A 20,498-nucleotide genomic window follows, 5' to 3' on the forward strand; every position below is an offset into this window, starting at 1 on the left:
TAATCCTATGTGTATGTGATTAGTAGTCCCATGGGAATATACCATTCCCAGGAATAGAGTGTTACCAAACAAATGATTAGCTATACCTAGTGTTAGCTAATCCAATCCAATGCTCTATTCTGCAAACCAAACGGGGCCTTAATGTTAGATATTTTAAATAAATATTACTAGGGGTGTCAACACAATCCCGGTTACCGGTTATTGGTTAAAATCGGTAACTGTAACTGGGGTACTCGGTTATTAAATTTGGAAAACTGGAACCGGTAATCGTCTACCGATTACCCGGTTATGTAATAACCAGCCGATTATCGGTTGGTACCCAGTTATCCCAACCAGTAATCGAGTTTTCAAAAAATTGTGCATTTGGAGCCTATTTTGGATATTGGGTCTATTTTTGGGGCTTAATTTAGGCATTTTTGGCCCTTTAAGCAAATAATTATGGTTCTTTTAGCCCAATAAGCTAGGCTTAGTTATGGTTGTTATTTGGTTTCATAATACATTTTAAAAGTGTCAAAAAACCCAAAGAAAAAAAAATAAAAACAAGTACACAAAGAAACAATCAAAAGAAATATCCCTTTACAATAAAAATAACCCCTTAACACTATAATATATATATAGACACACACACACACACACACACACCCGGTTACCGGTTATAAACGGGTGTGTGAAAATACAAAAATCGGTAACTGGACCGAGGTACTCGGTTACCCGTTGGTGGCCGGTTATTACCAACTAGATTGACACCCCTAAATATTATACTAATGCCGTAATAATACCCGTATGAAAATAAATGAAAATTCGATGTAGTCAAATAGTATTAAGATGTCTAGATATGTCATTATAATGCCCAATTGATATTAAGATATTGTAAACATATCGTTATGCTACCCAAATTTTGAAGGATAAAGGCAAGCATGAAAATAATGTTTCTCGAGGTATTTTAAGGATCCTAGGATTTGAAATAAGGCTTAGGAATAGGAAATGAAAGAATACATGCTAATGTGAAAAATACAATATTAATGCAAAAGTGTACAAATCAAGGAGACTACGTATAATGAATTTTTAAGCTCAAAAGGTAAGTTCAAACTTATTGACCCTATATTATTTTACAAAAACATGTTATGTATATTTTATTGAGCCCTATTATTTTAATTACATGTATGAATATATTTTGAAATGTTTTATATATGTGTTAAATGAAAATGTGTTTAAAAAAGAAATGATATATGAAAAGAGGTTGAGTTTTGGAAGAAAAACGAAATTTACGAAAATGATGATGATATGAAAGATATGATGTTATGTATGAAAGCATGTAAAGCTCAGCGGTCAGGTGGGGCCTATGTGCCTGACACCCTGATGTTAGGAAGGGGAAATAAAGTTGCCTAACAACCCAACGGTTAGTGGGGTAATACTCTTAACACCTCAAAGCTATGAGAGTAAGAAATTATTAGCAACCTTGCGGTTAAGTGGGGAACACTTAGCAAACTCCAGGGGATAAGTGAGAGTATAATTACACTTATGATGTTATGTTATGATATTATGGTGATATGTTATATTATGCAATGCTATGTGTTTAAAACTATGTTGGTTTTAATTAATGTTTTACTTATTATGTTATGAACTGCTTTACCACTTCATATTAGGAAATGTGAAGTTAATTACGTAGTAAGAAAATGTAAGGAAATATTATTCTAATTTATTACTATGTATCAAATTGTCTATCACCTAGTTTACCATTTAGCCATACATTTATAAATACTCATTTGTGAAAATCCTGCATACATGGCTGTTTAGTAACATTGGTGATGAGATATATTTTCGAATAAAGGAGGGCTCTCATATTAAGTGGTTACTTTGCTTGAACTTACTGACACTTTTTCCTATAAAATTTTTATAGATGTGGTTGAGGAAAAGGAAGAAGGTTCTGATCTATATGAGTGTCCAATCTATGGTGCATAGGACTTATATGATACTCCAGTTGTTGAAGGGCTAACTTACTTTAAGTTAGTTGTATGAATTCTAGTAGTTTGTAAGTTGTTAATAACTTTGTAATAAGTTATTAACTTCACTTATGGGAGCTTGTGGGAGTTCCCATAGTCCACTTATGGGAGCTTGTGTTATACAATAAGTTGTTAATAACTTTGTAAGATATGTAACCTACCGCCTGTGGCTGTGTTTGAAGAGACTAAGCTACTAGCAGTTAATATTTATATATAAATAGTGTGAAGTTTAAATTAGATGCTTTGGTGCATTTAAACTTTGGAGAGAACTCTAGTCTTAACGGAAAGAAAAAAAAAAAAAAATCCGCTGCGAAAGATACATGTATGCAGTAGTGTCACATGAGAATTTAGATAATTCTACTTACGCCTTGTAATAAAAGTCGGGGCAGTACACAATGGCGGAGCCAAGATTTTGGTTTGGGGGGTCAATTTTTTATTTTTTGATGAAAAGAAAAAACTAAAGTTGAACAAAACTTAATTAAAAACATTAAAGAATAACTAACAAAATAAATAAATAATTCAAAAAGATTTAGTTTTGTTTAAAACATATAAATATAATTTACAATTTATTTTGTCATGCTTGGATTAAAACGACATCATGTTTTTCCAAAGTGTGTTTGTGAAAAATCATTGTTGACAAGATCTTTTTTGTAGATAGGCTTTTCAAATTTGGTCTTTATCAATACCATGGTAATCATATTTGTTTTTTTCTTAAGTAATGATCTACTGGCAAATTTATTAAATCTAGCTCTAGATGAGCTCATTTAGAATTTTATTGAAGTTCAATGGAACCATTGTAGTTTTCCATAATTGATCTCAAATAATTACAATTATATATTTTATATAATTAAAATATATAACAAACAAGAAATTATATTTTGTAGACTAGCCGGAGTGGCCGATAAAATTAGCTATTGATTTTTCTTTTTACAATTAGCTCTTGTTGATTCAAAGGCTAATTTTCACTGTCATATCATCCAAATTACATGTCAGTCATACAAAAGTATACTAAATAGTATTAACTATATATATTTCTAAAAAATTAATTTAAAATAGCAATTTAAATATAGAAGCTTAATTACATTACCTAAAACTTTTTTGGCAAATTTGAATGCCTAGAAAAAAAAAAAAAAATACACTAATTGGAAATCGCACTCAGACAAGTCTGGCCTTGGTTTTGGAGTCCATTTGTGATTGCGGTTTCAATAAGTGAAATTTTAAAAATTGTATTTTTAAAATCGAAAGGCGTTTGGTAAAACATGTTAAAAAATATTTTTTCTATCAAATATTTGTTATGTGAAACTGTAATTTTGGTTTAAATTCGTTATTTTTCAAATAAACACCCCCTATTCTGCTTATAAAAATTGCAATTTTTTTTTTTTTGATTTTAGATTATGTGTTTTTTAAATTACAATGCCAAACGCCTTACGTTTTGAAATATCTTTTAAAAATACAAATTATCATTGCAAAATCGCAATCCTAAATACACCCTTAGGTAACTTAGGTTTAGAATTCAAAAGATAAAAAATAAAAACAATAAACAAAAACAAAACAAAAGAAAGCATTAACAAAAAGGAAAATGTTAAGGTCACAACACAAATCCAACTTATGGCCAACTTCTCTCCTACGTGTCATTTAAAAAAGAAAAAAAATTGATAGAGAGGATTTTAGGATTCTGAAAATTTGAGAAAAAAGACAATTTATTTGGTTTAAAATTCAAATTTTTTTTACACGTAGCAGAGAAGTTGGTCATGAGTTGGGTTTATGTTGTGTCCGTATCAAAACTTCTAAAAAAAAAAAAAAGTTTAAAATCGGTGACTAAGTGTTTTTTTTTTCTTTTTTTTTTTTTTTTTTTTTTTTAAATCCTCATTAAATGTTCTTTCAAATCTGGACAAGCTTTGTTCAAAAAGTAAAAATAAAAAGTCAACAAAATTCCTCAAACCTCTTCAAACGGTGCGGTTTTGTTTTACTTAAACGTGCGTTTTGCAAAAAATAAAAGTCTGTATTGCCATCTTCCTTCTTCAACCTTCGATATCCGGAGGGAAATCCGGACCGGCTGACATGGCATGGTGAGTGGGCCATGCCATGTCAGCCCACTTATTAAAAAAAACAAAAAAATGTAGGTTGATGATAGGGACCCCACTATTTTGTCTAATTTTGAACAAACTTTTCCCTTATTTTTTTTTATAAATAAAATAAAATAAAAAATTAAAAAAATATCTGAAGCAACCTTATTTATTTTTTATCTTTCTTTTATTTGGTATTTTTTTTAAATAAAAAATAGTATTTTTTTATAATAATGTCATTATTATGAAGAAAAATACTATTTTTCATTTAAAAAGAAAATACTAAATAAAAAAAAGGCAAAAAATAAATAGGACTGCTTAAGACATTTTTTATTTTTTTATTTTTTAACTTTTTTAAAAAAATAAGGTAAAAATTAGACTTTTATTAGACAAAAAAGTTTAGCTTTTAACATTTGCCTACTCCTCTTCTCTTCAATTCTCACCATGCCATGTCAGCCCCCTTATTAAAAAAAAAAAAAAAAAAAAAACGAAAAGCGCAGGTTACTCCTCTTCAATTCCAGCCGACGCCCCCTCTCTCCCTGTCGCTCTCGCTCTCGCTCTCGCTCGCTTCCTCCCTGCCAGAAAATCCTTGTCGCCGCCGGAGGAGCCCCTCCGACGACAGCCCAGAAGCCCACTCTCCCTCTCCCGCTCTCCCTCCCTCGCACCTGTCTCTCTCACTCCGGCAAAAGATCTCCGGCGACTCGAGAACTATCCGGTTCGGCGTCGGCAAAGGTTCTCAAAAATCTCCACCTCCGGGAAGGCTCTCTCTCTCCTCCACCGGCGGTAAGTGGTCCTCTCTCCTCCACCGGCTGGTTCTTAGGTTAATTTTGGGGTTATCTTTTGTTAAGAGTCTGAATAGTTGATTTTTTTCCCTTCAATTACGATCTACTGATCTTTCAACAGGAAATCCAAAAGTAGTTGTAATCAGGCAGAAGTTAATCTAAAATTGATTTTGCTTTGGTCTGGTTCTAGTATGTCAGTAACTTATGCACCACCCAAGATCGATTTAGTTATATTACAATGATAACCCAACACCTGAACTAAATCACACCACAAATCCCCATTACATGTCAAATTTTGAAGCTTCTGAAACCTAACTGCAAAAAGGCAAACCTACGACATCCTTTTCAACAACTGATATATGCAGTCATTCTTTTTACTCATTTAGAATTGAAAGTTTTAAAAATTATAATATAGCTTATGAAAGGTTGGTTAATTTTGGGGTTTTATTTTGGTTATGTATAATAACAGACCAAGATAGGGTTATGAACCACTAAATTTGTCCACGCTTGAACCACTCAATGAAATATCAGCTCTATCATTTACCTCAAGCTTTCTTTTAGTGATAGAATCCAAATTCCTATAGCCTTTAAAGTATGTAGCTTTGCTTGGGCTTAAACCATGATTATGGTCAATGCATACACTAGTCACGTACCACTTTGATTCAACATACTTTGCATTCAAGTTGGCCTTACACTCAGTTTTGGTAGTTGTATTTGGCTTAGAAAAAGTATTACTTAACTTGGTTCTTGCTTTCCCTTGACGACCACATGCTAGGGTGATGTGAATTACGGAGCCACTATCATTCGTAGTTTCCTTTTTTATGACCACCTCAAAACCCTCTTTCTTGGAATACTTCTTATAATATAAGATAAGTTCTCCTAGGGAGTTAAACGCCATACCTATCTTAGGTTCCTCAACAAATTCATCTCCATCTAAGAGCTTGTACTTGAACGTGTTGTCCTTATTGCCAGACTCTACATCATGCACAATTTCATTCCCATCTATACCAAAAAAAATAAAAAATAAAAAAAAAAAATTAACATAGTTGAAATGTGAATAATAACATTCACTTTGATTCAACATTCAACAAATAATGATTAAAATATACTAATGAGAAAAAAATACAATGATTTGAAGAAAAATGCCTAACAAACCATTTTGGGGGCCAGCTTGGAGGGGTGAAGCGTCATCAATTGAAATCTATGTGTGCAAATAGTCTACTTTGCACTCATTCCACGAGTCCATGTAGCAGTTATTAGAAGAAAAATTCAAATTAGCTAAACAAATTAATGCATAAATGATTTGCCAGTAACCTTCAAACATTAAAATCAAAGTTACTTCCCAATGAAAAGACAAGAAAAAAGGGTAAAGACTACACATATTACATACAAAATAATTCACAATAAGTTACTTCAATACTTGTAAATGACACATAATCGCACACCCAAATGAAAGTAAACAAACACAGATCAAGATATCAAATTCATTTTACCAAGTGAACCTACAAAACCAAAAGTGATCACATGGGCAAAAATAACGCTACCCATAAACCCTAAATACGGCTTACCCATCAACAAAAATCAACCTTCAAATCATATTCCGATCTAAATCAAGAAACCCAGACTGAAAAACACGCATTACCGTTTCTGTGAGAGAAAGAACAGGACGCCTTGTGATTAGATGAAATGATGATTGGGTGTTGGCATTTTTGAAATCCTTTGCCGACGCCCAACCAACGATTTTCTTCTCGAGTCGCCGGAGATCTTTCGCTGGAGTTAGAGTGACAGGTGCGAGGGAGGGAGAGTGGGCTTCTAGGCTGTCATCGGAGGGGATCCTCCAGCAGCGACAAGGATTTTCTGGCAGGGAGGAAGCGAGCGAGAGGGAGAGAGGGGGCGTTGGCTGGAATTGAAGAGGAGAAGAGAAGAGTAACCTAAATCTGCGTTTTTTTTTTTTGTTTGTTTTTTTTTTTAATAAGTGGGCTGACATGGTGTGGTCCACTCACCATGCCATGTGAGGCAGTTCGGATTTCCCCCCGATATTTGGATTGCGCCAAGCATTACTCGACCTAATGTCCTTACTAGGAAACAGCAACAGTTGAAGGGAAAAAAAAAAAAAACCATGTTGGTGGCTGAGCAATGATAAATTTTCACAAAGATTTCAACCTTCGTGATCTTGTTTATCGGTGCCCCTTGATGAATGACTGAGCATAGGCAAAGAGAGCATCTAGAAAAATTATACAGGAGGTAATGAAAATTTTTTGGAGGTGATGGGGGCACGCTGCAAACCGCTCCTTTGACGCTGCACCCATGCTGCAAACCGCACACACGCACGGCTTCGCCAATCGGAGGCATGGCTCCGCTAATCGGAGGCACGGCTCCTCTGTCACTGCACCCTGCTGCACACCGCACACCGTACGGCTCCTCTGTCGCTGCAGCCACACTGCACTCCACATAGCGCTACTCACATTTAGACCCCCGCGTTCGAGCCTCCTCGAGCAACCCACAACTTCGCACCGCTACGACCGCTTGGAGCTGTGAACACCTCCACGGTATGCTCACGACAAGAGACTCAACCTGCATTACACCACCCACACTTCCAACACACCAATCACACTGCACCCACAGCACCGCTACGCCAATTAGGCCTCTCTTTTGTTGATGGGAAAAATCGGCTTTGGAAAGGGAAGAAAATATCACAATAATGTTTAGCCATGAGCTTCAATTGGTCAATTTTCATACTAGCAACGTGCCTAACATGTCTTTTTATTTTTTATTTTTTCACAGTTGCTAAGTTTGGGAAGCTTAATTAGGAAGCATGGGTGAGCATCTTATGGTTCTGATTATTAACTCGAGTTCAATTTTCTACGTTGCTTTGAGTTTTCAGAAACGATGAAGGTAGTATTAATTTTGTTCTTTAATCACGTTGCAGAGAAAAAATGGGAAGGGAAATCACATCGAGAAAGGCGAAAAGAGGCTCGGTTAGAAAAGAAAGCGAAGAAACATCAAGCTCTGCTCCAACATCAGGTAAAAGAATTTGTCGTTGTTTTATTGCTTTCTTTTCTACCATATTTATTTTTATTTTTGATTTTTTTTCTTTGGAATCAGATGATATTTATGCAGGTGTTTATTCTTCTGTGTAATGTGAATTTTTTGCTTATAGGAATATCAAAAGCTTAAGAAAAAGTCTGGAAATTCAAACTCAGAAAGCGTAAAAATACCGAATAATTTGTTCGGTAACAATGTCAAAGGGAGAGAATATTTGCAACCAAATGGTAACTCTGAGAGACATCAGAGTTCGGAGAAAACTAACATGCCAATGGAGGTTAAGGATAAGCTGGTGTCTTCGGAATTTAATGGTTCTAGTACATCACAGGTGGTGAATGGAAAGAAGGGTTCCAAAAGAAATTCGAAAGGGACGAAATTTGAGGAGTATCTTGAAATGGAAATGCAAAATTATGTTGTATCGGCGAAGGAAGATTTGGAATTGGAAAGGAAACTTGCTAAGAAACTCAAGGTGAAGGTTGGAAAATTAAGAGGAGAGGACGATGGTATCAATTCATTATTTGAAGGAATCCCATCTATTATTGATTCTTTTGGGGAGGAAGAACTCCCAGGTGCCGAGGAATTTTCTGACAAGAGCTCTAAAAGTAAGAAGAAGAAGAAGAAGAAGACTAAGAGGAAGTCATTGGACCAAGGGCTAGAAAGTGATGTTGCAGGTGACTCTAGTGTTGGAGTGTCTGAACCAGTGAAAATATTAGATGCGCACATGTCAGAAGAAGGTCCTGCTGAGGCGCCTTCAAGGAAGAAGCGTAAGAAAAGAAATTTGTCAGAGCCAGTACAAGAATGTGATGAGGTGGGTGATACAGCTATTGGTGCTTTGAATCCGGTTGAGCCTTGTGGTGGAGAAGTGGTGTCAGAAGAAGTTTCTGCCAAGGTACCCGCAGGGAAGGGAGATGGAAAATATGTTGCACCTCATTTGAGAGGTCGTTCAGGAAATGAGTCAGAAGAGTATACCAAAATACGCAGACATGTACGGGGTATGAAATCTGTGATTTTATGTTTAACTAGGCTTTTTTTACCTTAAAGCTGAACTGCTACTTGCTCTCTAAATTTCTTATCCTTAACTTGTTCCAGGTCTTCTGAATAGGTTGTCTGAATCTAATGTGGAATCAATGACGGAGGAAATATCCACAATCCTTCTTGTATGCCATTCCTCTTATACCTTAATGTTTTTTGCACACGCTTTCTAAATGTTCATTATCTTGTATTCTAGATCTCTATATTATGTGAAATGATTACTGCAACCATTATGATGATAAACTTGTCGTATAAGTTCCTCTGGCACTGATGTTGAAGCGGGTGGGGTTAGGTTCTAGTTTCACCAACAAAAATTAGAAGAGTGATATCATTCAAAAAATGGTTTGATTTTAAACATATCTGACCCATAAGACCTGTCCTGGTGGAACACTGTTCTTGGGAGCTGCAGTCTGCAGTTGCTTTGGAGTCACTTAATCCAGCACCTTGAAAGTTGCTATTAGTTCTGGTCCATTTTTCACCATAATTTTTTCTGTGAGATCTATATGCAGTTGTTGGTCTAGAATTGCATCTTTTACTCTCTGATTCAACCCATCTGCAGTCTATTGCTCGCAGTGCTGCTTCACAGATAATCAGCGAGGAGGTTTTGGCATTTTGTTCTGGAGGTCCTCGTGGCAATGAACAGTTAAGAGTTTATTTATTTTCACTTCATCTGCCTCTCTTTCTCCAACCTCTGATTGACGCCATTTCCAATTTAATATAGTTGATAATGATTAAGTACATAGTGCTGCCTGGAGAGTGTTCATTTCATTACTTTGATTTCTGTTTCTTAGCTGTGTCTTCTTTATCGTAACTTCTTCCACATGAAAATTCAATTATTTATTTGGAATATATATATATGTGTGTGTGTGTGTGTGTGTGTGTTGTGTCTTCTTTATCCTAACATCTTCCACATGAAAATTCAATTCATTTATTTGGAATATATATGTGTGTGTGTGTGTGTGTTTATACATAGTCCATCTGGGTTGGGAATGAATGTGTTGAACAGCATTGCAAAGGCTCTGCTTTTCATGCGAATGCACGCCTCCTCTTAATTTCTCTGTACCAGGTCTTGATTGAAATTTTAGCTATAATAAGTCTTCCAGTCCTCAAATTTTTAAATAAACAAATAATTAGAGAAAGAGCTTCATTCGACCTTAGGCAAAAGAGAAGTAGTATAGACAAGGCTTACCATTTCAATTCGCTTTCATGTTTGTCATATTGAATATTGGAAAAGATCAAATAAATCTGAATAGAATCTTCACGATTGATAAGAATCTTGTGATATCTCAACAAGAAAGATATATCCTTTTGATTGAAACAGGTAGATCTAAGAATGTGGAGTCCATTTCAGATGGAAAAATTGAATTGGAAAACCATGGTCTATTTGTTCATTGAATGTGTTATCTATATAAAGAATTCCTTGAAGTTCTGTTTTGAACATTTTAGTTCTCTTAGATTGCTCTTTGCCAGATATTGTAACTTATTCATCCTAAGTCATGTCAGATCTTTTTGGTTGGTTATCTTTATTATCTATGAAAGATTCCTTGCTCCCCTCCTTTCCTCTTTTGCAAATGAAACTCTAGAGTTCCTTAGTTTTCCCTTCTCGCTTTGTCATCTTCAAAATGTAGATTTGGCAGTAAGTTTAGAAAAAAAATCAAAATTTTTTCTATTCTTAACTGTCTTTGATGCCTTTGCCTCTTGATTTTATTTCAAAATTGTAGCTATTTAATATCTACCTCCTGGTCCACTTTGCGATAGTTTGTAAGCTGTTGGTCCAAGGACCAGAATTCCATATCCATTAAAAGTATTTTGCTGGATGAATGTTTCTTTGATTATAAAAAGTCTCTTTTTGGTTTTTTCTTATGGCCCTGTGGAATATTTTAATCCAAAACTTGCTGAATTGCCTATACAAATGGTACGAGATGGCAGCTTTCAGTTACAATTGAAAAAATATTTTGTTCCATTTTGCTGCATGGTCTTGTATGAATTGAAAATATTTCACAATGGGTGTTGGTCAGATTTGGTCCATAAGTGGATATTAAACTGGGCCCTTTATCAGGCTTTCCCTTTCTTCTTTTATTTGTCTTAGTCATTGGCTGTGTGCTCTTTGTGTAGGTATGCTGCTGTTTTTGGTGCTTTTGTTGCAGGGATAACATGTTTAGTTGGAATTGACTTCGGCGCAAAGCTTATGGCTTCCCTTGCTAAATGTTTTGAGGTGTGCCGTAGATACAGGAATTGATTACATTACTGCAATTGCAAGTTGTTTGAATTTTAATCATTTGAGAATTTCATGGTTTTGGTGTTCCTTTGCTAAGATTTTAGAAAATGTACTGAGACATTGTCTATCTTTGTACCCAGGATGAGTACCACAGAGAAGACAATCTTTCCTTGCGAAATGTCACTCTTTTGCTCTCCTATTTATACATATTTGGAGTTTGCTCAAGGTAGGTAACTTATGTTATCCTGGACACTTGACTCTGTAAAAATATTAGAGTAATAAAGTTAATAAAAAAAAATAAAATTCTGAGTACTCCAAAAGTATACATCATAACGTGAAATAAAGCGGACTGCTGGATGAGACCATAATTGTTAGGATGGCCAAATTTCTGCTCATCAAAACTTTCTATTACATGTTAAGATACATGCTTCGTTAGGTAAGGAGTGAATCATGTGATGAACGTATGCAAATGTTTTTTTTTTTTAATAAGTAATTTCAATATCATTAATAAAGTGCAGAGGGGCGCAACCCTAGTATATATACAAAAGATGAGCCCCTAAGAGGTAGAAGAATAAAATAAGTTCATGAAATCAGCTAAAGTAGGAACATCTACTCGATTATGTGCCACCTTCCACATATGCAACAAATTAGTCATATTCCTTCGCAACTTGACCATCGAAAGCTCAACATCCTCAAATGTCCGTGCGTTTCTCTCCCTCCAAATACATCACATTACGCACAACGGAGCCATCCTCCATATTTCCTTTCCTAGACTACACCCAACTGAACCACCCCAACATGTAAACAAATCCAATATCCGCCTCGGCATAACTCTATCCCAAACAATGTAAAGATGTAATTTCACAATGCGCCTGCCACTTCGCAATGAAGCAAAAGATGATCAACGGACTCCTCACTCTTCTTGCACATACAATATCACTCAACCACCACAATATGCCTCTTGCGTAGGTTATCATGTGTCAATATTATAATGTGAACATAATGTGAAATCGGTTTCTTTAAAGTCATTAAAAGTACTAGATTGTGTTAAGACACATGGCTGGGTAATCCATGACAGTACTACTGAAATTGCTTCATTTCACAGAAGAAGAAAAGAATGAATCAGCAATTGTCATTTTCTCTTTTGTTGAAATGATAGCAATATCTCTTAGTACGTTGTGGCATGATATATCTATGAGTTTTGCAAATGTTCTGCATCAGAAACAACTTCTGAGTAGCGGAATCCCTAATTTGTGCAACCTTTGTGCAATTTAGTAGTTGCTTGACGAATGATGTGTCTTTGCATAGGCATTTTACTGACTTCTTTCTTAGTTAGTATGTATCTTAAATTATAACAGCCCATTCTAAGAGCTGTACTTCTTGTTCCCAGTGATTTAATATGTGACTTCCTGATAATGTTGAGCAAGCGATTAACAGAGATTGATGTCTCTACCATCTTGACAACTTTACAATGTAAGCCTCTTTGAACTTTTGATATTTGGTCTCCTCATTTATGGTTTTTGGCTTTCTATATAATAATAGCATGGCATGACTGTTCTATCTTTTGTAATAGCATGTTACTGCCAGCTACTCATGTCTGACATGAACTGTTATCAACTGTATAGGCTGTGGAATGAAAATAAGGAGTGATGATCCTGTTGCATTGAAAAATTTTATTCAGAGTGTTCAAAATAGGGTGAATGAGTTGAAGGCCTCCTCTGGAGATGGCCAGGAAAAAATAAACGGCAAGAGAGTAAGCTTATAGAACTTTTAGTTTTATTATGAAAAATGTTCTCTCTCTCACTTTTTTTTTTTTTTTTTTTTTTCCTTTTCTCTTTACCTGATTCACAAATATTATAATTGATAATGCTTGCAGATGGAGTTCATGCTTGAAACCATATTGGACATCAAGAACAACAAGAAAAGGCCTAAAGAGGATCCTGCTCATCACACACGGATAAAGAAATGGCTACAAAAGGTCTTGCTAGTTAATTATTTCACTTTTTTAACATTTTATTCATCATCTTTTTCTTAAGTGTCTTTGTGGAGCGTCTTCAAGAAACATAAGAAAGAGAAAAATTTTGGGATTGTCTACAGAAGGTTATTCAAAATGAAATCCTAGCTAAGATCAGTAGGAGAGGGTATTTGAGATCAAATCATTTGATCGAAGTATGGATCTTATTTTATAATCTATTAAAATAAGAACTAATAATATATATATTTTTTCTGTAAGCAATCACTTGCATTCAAAAAAGTGCAGTGAAGGGTGCAATTGTAGTACACGGGTTGTATATAAGAGAAACACGAAACACCCAGAAGCAAAATCTAACTTTTACAATTCAAAGACTAAAGAACTCCAGCATGTTCAAAAAAGAGAGTTGATAGTCACCGTCTAATAATAAAGAGATCTCAAGAACAAAGGTTTCGGCCTCGCTATTGAATTCCTTGCTCTCCAAAGACATGAAGGAATTAAGTAACTTTGTATATCTATGCATATATGTATGCATCTGTATATATAGGGTTGGTTCAAATTACAGCTTGCAATATTACATCAATTAATAACTTTCAATCAGAAAATATTGTCTAGTTCACTGTAGATTGTCTTCCATATGCAGTTGGTGTTACTTGGACCTAATCCATAAATATGCATGCGCACATATATATTGGAATGCTTTTTTGTCTAGTTATTGTTGTGTCCTAAGGACTAGCTTAATCGGCTTAGGACCACGTTTCATGAAGTAAAGGTCATTAATTCGAATCTCCCATTCCCTTTTTCTTGGGGACAAAAATTTACTTATTAAAAAAAAAGTATATTCTAAATTTAGGAATTGTGATAATTATAGAAACATTGATGATTTGTTGTCGTAGTTGGTACTACTCGGTAACGAGGTCTTTTGAACTTTGTTTGTGTCTGTTTGGATCTTACTTACTAATAAGAAAGATTTTTAGCTAGGAGTTTGTATTTTATAAAATCTCTTCTTTTTTTCTCCTGTATTTTGCTTCTATATAGTTTAGTCTATTAGAAACATTAAAACAATTGTTGAATGAAAAGTCTTAGCAGATTTCTGCCCTCGTATTTGTGTTTTCATGATGGGGGTCCATCAAGTCTTCTGGACGAGATACTTTAACAATAAGAAGCTCTAGTGAGACCTAAGATTTTGTATTGCTATGCTCTTTTTTTTTTTTTTGGATGAATAATAATTTATTGGAAGAAGAGGCAAAGCCCTCATACACAAAAAGTATACAAGAAATGCAGCCAGCCTAATGCTGTTTTTTTTTGTTTTCTGCATGCCTTTTATTGTAACATTAGTATAAAATGCATATAAATAACTCTTATCAAAAAATGCATATAAATAACTGTTTTTTTCCTGTCTGTGAACGTTGAATTTACCTTTCCTTCTTCAAACCTTATAAACAGTGGCGGAGTTAGGATTTTGGTTCAGAGGGGGCAATTTATTTATAGTTATTTTTAATGAATGAAAAACAAAAGTTAAACAAAAATTAATTAAAGAATATAACTAATGAAATAAATAAACAATTCAACAAAATTTAATTATTGTTTAAAACATGTAAATATAACTTCCAAATTATTTTGTGACGCCTAGTGCGTTAATTTAATCAATTGCGTTCGTCGAGTTTTCATAGTTTGAAATTGCTGTATGATTTATTCATTGTTGATAGTCTTGAATATATCTTTCTCAATGTACATAACTAGACAATCATTCATTCACTTATCTCTCATTCGGTCACGTAAACAATTTTTAACAATATTCATTGTTGAAAAGGCTTTTTCAAGAGCAATATAAGTATAAAAGTTTGACTACATACCTGAAACGTTTTTGACAAATTTGGCTTCCTAGAAGAAATACATTGATCGCAAATTGCACCCAGACAAGTCAGACCTCAATTTTATTGTTTGGCAAATCGAACTAGTGTATATTTATATATATTTATTACCGGTAACCCGGTAATAACCGGGTACCGGAACTGGGGAATCCGGTTTTTGGTTTTTCCCAACCGGAACCGGAACCGGAACCGGGTCCGTGGTTTCCCGGTTTTTCGGTTCCGGTTTTGGTTTTCGGTTTCTTGGTAATTTTTGACACCCCTACCAGGCGATGTGGGATGTCACAATATTGGTGTAGTTTGATGTTTTAAGACCACATTTCCGACAAGATTCAACCGTCATTTGTGTTTTCAGCGAGATCCAACCACCCTTTGTGTTTTGTGGTGAGATCTGATCGGCTTTGGTGTTTTGTAGTGAGATTGGAACAGCCTTAGTGTTTTGCGGCGAGATCCAACCAGCCTCGTGTTTTCCAGTAAGATCTGGCCGGCTTTGGTGTCTTGTAGTGAGATCTAACCGGATCTTTGAGTTTTCTAATGGGATCCGACTGGCCCCTTGGTTTTGCGGCAAGATCCGATCGGAGTTGGCATTTTTGAGAATGTTTTATTGGTGTAGGTGTTTTAGTGGAATTTTTGCTTTTTTTTAATGTTCGGTTTAGTGCATTTTTTTTTTTTGTTAATGTTTATTTATAAAGTCCGTCTTTGTGTTTGTGTGTTCTAAGATGTTCCAACTTGAGGGGGAGTATTAGAGTTTGTTTATTCCAAATTGAGCATATGCTCTAGCTTGAGGGGGAAGTGTTAGAATGATAGGAGTTTCCTTCTAGAAGTTTCTAGAACTTGTAGGTGAGATGTTATGAGCTGTATAACCACATTTCTTATATATTTCGAAGAATGGAATGAAGGCAGAAGGAGATTCACCCCAATTTCTCTTACATTTACAGATTCCCATCATAGTTAAGACATTCTATTAAGCTTGTTGGTACCTTTCGGCTTACCCAATACACATTATGTTTTACACAAAGGGGTTACACTTGTATTTTACAGTTACAGAAAATCATGTGAAAAAATAGCAAAAGAAAGTAGAAGCTATGTAATCTATCTATCCTACGGGTTATTGTCTACTGCAATTGAATGAATGTATATCTTGATTTTCAAAATACTTTCAAGTGATGTATGAACAAAGTGAGGCTTATCTTGTTTGTCACCGGTTGCCAAGATGTTGAGGAGGAGCATCCTGGTAACCCTTGCAAAGGGTTTTCTTTCAACTGGAGGTTGAAACCATAAAACCAACCACAAACTACTCGATGAAAAACAACTCTGTACAATACTTTACTCTTGTATCAGCCAAAACTCTCCTGTACTTCCTCACATGTTTTGGTTGAAGATATCAACTTGCTGGCTTAATGGAATGAAAGTCCCTAAAGAGTAACTATGACTAGAGTATATGACTCTAAGGTGCCTTCTATCTTTCATTAGCCTAGTAGACTATTATGTATGCCAGGATGTCTTGATATTGGGGATGGCTCATGGACACTCGGGATAAAAGGAAGTTATGATAACCTTCCCACTATGAAACAAAAAGTGTCTCAATGTAGTTTCTTAGATATTGAATCAACTTCTCCATTTATATGATTCGCGTGACATTTTAGTATTCTTAGTTATTTCTTTATTTTCATATATATATTATTATTTTCAGTTAAGAGTTGAAGACGTTTTAATTAGAGGGCTCAAATGGAGCAAGCTTCTTGATCCTGACAAGAAGGGCCAATGGTGGTTGTCTGGTGATATGGCTTCCACAATGGACAAGGTTGAAGAGGTTGCCAGCACAATAGATAAAGAGGTTCTTGAAGCCCAAAAAATGCTGCAGCTTGCTGCTGCACAGAGGATGAACACAGATGCCAGAAAGGCAATCTTTTGCGTAATCATGAGTGGGGAGGACTATATTGATGCTTTTGAGAAGCTTCTAAGGTTGGATTTACATGGGAAGCGGGTGGGTACCTTTTGATCTTTTATTTTATTTATTTTTTCCTCCTCTTTTTTAACTGTCTTCTTTCATTTTCTGACATTTGACTTTCAATTTGTTCACAGGACAGAGAGATCCTGCGCGTTCTTGTAGAGTGCTGTTTACAGGAGAAAGTGTTTAACAAGTATTACACTGTTCTTGCTTCCAAGTTGTGCGAGCATGACAAAAACCACAAGTTCACTTTACAGGTGTTCTTTCTCTCTATATTTTGATTAGGATGACTCTCGTATAGAATTTAGGGGAAAACATGGCAAATACCCCCCTTGACTTCTTCCAAGTTGTGCAAACTGCAAACATGACAAAAACTTCCTTTCTCTTTGAGAATATATTATTTCTTCCTTTTTAGACATGGTTCCTCTTTTATTACTCAAAGCACCATATGATATTTTCAATCACTCATCTTATACACTTAGAATCCCACCCCTCTTATTTAGATTTACATTTTATTTATCAAGTGGAAGGAAAATTTTAACAAAATCCAAGCTATACTGAGGCTTACATAATCAATAGTATAATAAACTAATATGCATCCTAATTAGGAAGTATTTGCGAGACACTTCCAAGATTTTCTTATGACTTTTCAGATGATTCATTTCTTCCTTACGACTTACTAGTGGCCATTATCATTCATTTTGCCTGGTCGTTTGCTTAATCAAAATGGAGCCATTCAATTTCCATAGGATGCCGAACTTTTTGTGAAACTAATTGTGACTCAAATTTCTCACTAATCGTACTAATTCGTGTGCACTATTCGTTGACCATAGAATTAATTGTGTTCTTTTTGAATGTCAACTTTTTTTTTTTTTTTTTTTTGAAGTAAACAAATTTAATTAAAAAGCAAAATTACGCAACCTAAGTACACATAAAGAATACAACATCTAACTAGAAAAAGACAAAAGATCAAGAAAATCAGAAAAATAGAAACATGAAGACAATCGTAGGCAGCTGTCCATTGGTAAAGGGTTTTGAAGAAGGCCTAGCTTTACCATCGTCCTCTCATGATTTTCTTAACTTTTTCATTTCTCTCCAAATACACCACATTAAGTAAGGTGGGGTCATCTTCCACACTGTTGCACTCTGAACACTTCCACACTGTTGCACTCTGAACACTATCAAATTGTCCTCTTTAATATGCAGAGATATCCGCCACTCATCAAGGCATAGCCCACTCTAACCCAAAAAGATCAAATCAGAATTCTATAACCCACTAGTAATCTCACAGTGGAATAGGTAATTCACAGTTTCCCCACCCTTCTTGTATAGGCAACACCAATCTACCATTAGGAGATTCCGCTTCCTTAAGTTTTCTATAGTGAGGCTCTTTCCTAAAATGGCTAATCAGGCGAAGAAAGCCATTCTCAATGGGATTTTATGCCGCCATATACTCTTGCAAGGAAAAAGAGAAATGTCATGGGGTGTAATTGGAATGAAAGAAATGTTAGATGTTTTGAAAATTCCACTAGGACCATAGAGGAATTGACTCATTTTTTCTTTTTTACTCTTTACTCTTGGACGGCCGTTTGGCTAGCTCCTTTAGTGATTAGTTTCTCTGAGTTTCTTTTTCATTTTTCTCCCTCCTAGGCGCTCTCTGTTTATACTTCCTGTGTATGTGGGTTGTGCCCCTCTGCGATCTTTTTATATATCATCATTACTTATCAAAAAAAAAAAATTATGACATTATAGAATGATCTAACATCAAATAAACCTCTCCTGGAAGAGATCCGACAAAGCTTGTCTTTCTTGTTTGGTCTCAGTTTGATGGAATACAACAAATTGAAGAATGAGGTGAAGAAATCCACCTTCCAGTCATGCATCGCTCTGATAAAATTAACGTTCCACTAATGAGAGTCACTAGAAAGCTGTCAATTTCTGCCATGAAAGCATCCTTAAAGTGAAAAATTCTGAAGAACTTCATAGAAGCAACCTTAAGGGTCTGGCCCAATACCACATGTGATGTCAAAATCTAATCTTGGAACCGTCACCCATTGCAAAACTATTATATCTAGAAAAGTTCCTCCAGAGTCTCCTGATATTTTTTCAAAGACCAACCCCATATGACCCATTAACATCATTAGAACTGTACCCACCCCATGAGCTACCATATTTAGAATCTACTGCTACTCTTTAAAGAGCCTCTCTCATAGCCAGATTATGTTCTATAAGCAAAAAGTTCTCTTATGGTTGCTATTTTGATCCTTGTGCTATGACTTCAGTTTATATTTTTGAAGTCTGAAATTTGGTTGGGCCATTACTGCTTACATGCCATGAATTTTGATTCATTATAAACTCTTTCAAAAGTGCTTTCTGTTTTTCTTTTTTCTTTCTTAATTTATTTCTTTATCGTTCTGAAAATATAGTGCTTTCCGAGTGATGTTTTTCTTCATATCATTTTCATAATCATTTTTTATCTGTTATAATTTCTCAGTTTTGCCTTTGGGACCATTTCAAAGAGCTGGAGTCAATGCAGCTCATTAGGTCAATGCACCTAGCAAAATTTGTAGCAGAGATGGTTTCCTCTTTCACCCTCTCCCTCTCAGTTTTGAAGTCTGCAGAACTGGATGATATCAAGGTGCTCACCCCAAAAAGGATTATGCATTTCCGAATGCTATTCGAGGCCCTTTTTGAGCATCCCGATAAGCTTATCTGGAACATATTCACACGTGTGGCAGTCACCCCCGAGCTTGAAAGTCTTAGGCGTGGCATTGAGTTTTTCATCAAGGAGTATGTTGTAAAGGCCAATAATGCCGTCACAGAAAAGTTTAAGATTGCGAAGAAAGCCCTTAATAATGCTGAAGGAATCCTCATGTGAGTTCCAAATTCTCAGAATACGAAATTTTGTAGCTTAAATTATATTACACTCTAGTTAATTGCTAGATTTGATGTTGGAAATGTCCTTGCATCTTACTGAGCTATTCAAGTACATATGTTTTTTTGAATTGCTTAGAATGATAGAAGTCTATTATACAGATGATTTTTTTGGAAAGCACTGGTATTTTAAGAGTTGTTTATATACTCTATGGCCCTTTATGATTCGCTAGAGCTAGTATGAGAGGAAAAAGGAAAATTGTCTTCTTATTTGTTTATGCACTTTTTTCCAGCCAAATGATTGAAGCAAATCTTGGCCATTCTAGTAGCAAAAAACGGGCAGGATCAATGGTTTCATGTTATCCCTCTTTGTGGTTTAGCATTAGTAATGTTATTTAGTAGACAATTATATGATTGGAATGATATGATAGTGAAAATCAACATTTTTCTTTTTAAAAAAAAAATCTAAAGATTGATTTTTATTGTCGCATTATTAAGTTAGTCTACTAAATAGTATTATTTTAAAATAGATGAAGTATGCCCATATCCTCACACAGGTATGAATAATTTTTTAGGATTCGCCCATTTAACCCGTTTAAACAACCACAAAATCAAAACACCAAAAAATAGATCCACAACCACAAAATCATAACGGTAAAAAATCGAACAGAGTTGAAAAATAGA

General features: G+C 35.0%; 1 protein-coding gene across 2 annotated transcripts; it reads left to right on the forward strand.

Moving 5' to 3' along the window:
• The first annotated feature begins 4,762 nt into the window (after window positions 1-4,762).
• LOC132191299 (uncharacterized) lies at window positions 4,763-20,042 on the forward strand. 2 transcript variants are annotated; one of them, XM_059606247.1, is made up of 14 exons: window positions 4,763-4,852; window positions 7,636-7,670; window positions 7,781-7,875; window positions 8,012-8,888; window positions 8,986-9,053; window positions 9,488-9,570; window positions 11,044-11,143; window positions 11,287-11,372; window positions 12,537-12,619; window positions 12,772-12,899; window positions 13,023-13,124; window positions 16,683-16,976; window positions 17,075-17,197; window positions 19,435-20,042. In XM_059606247.1, exons 2-14 carry the CDS (start codon window positions 7,667-7,669, stop codon window positions 19,816-19,818), a joined length of 2,427 nt encoding a protein of 808 aa, XP_059462230.1. In that variant the 5' UTR covers window positions 4,763-4,852; window positions 7,636-7,666; the 3' UTR covers window positions 19,819-20,042. The 2 variants fall into 2 exon arrangements, with proteins under 2 accessions (XP_059462230.1, XP_059462231.1); XM_059606248.1 differs by lacking the exon at window positions 4,763-4,852 and adding an exon at window positions 6,836-7,400.
• Window positions 20,043-20,498: the final 456 nt, after the last annotated feature.

The sequence above is a fragment of the Corylus avellana genome, chromosome ca9 (assembly GCF_901000735.1).
Source record: "Corylus avellana chromosome ca9, CavTom2PMs-1.0".
In the NCBI taxonomy this organism is placed as follows: domain Eukaryota; kingdom Viridiplantae; phylum Streptophyta; class Magnoliopsida; order Fagales; family Betulaceae; genus Corylus; species Corylus avellana.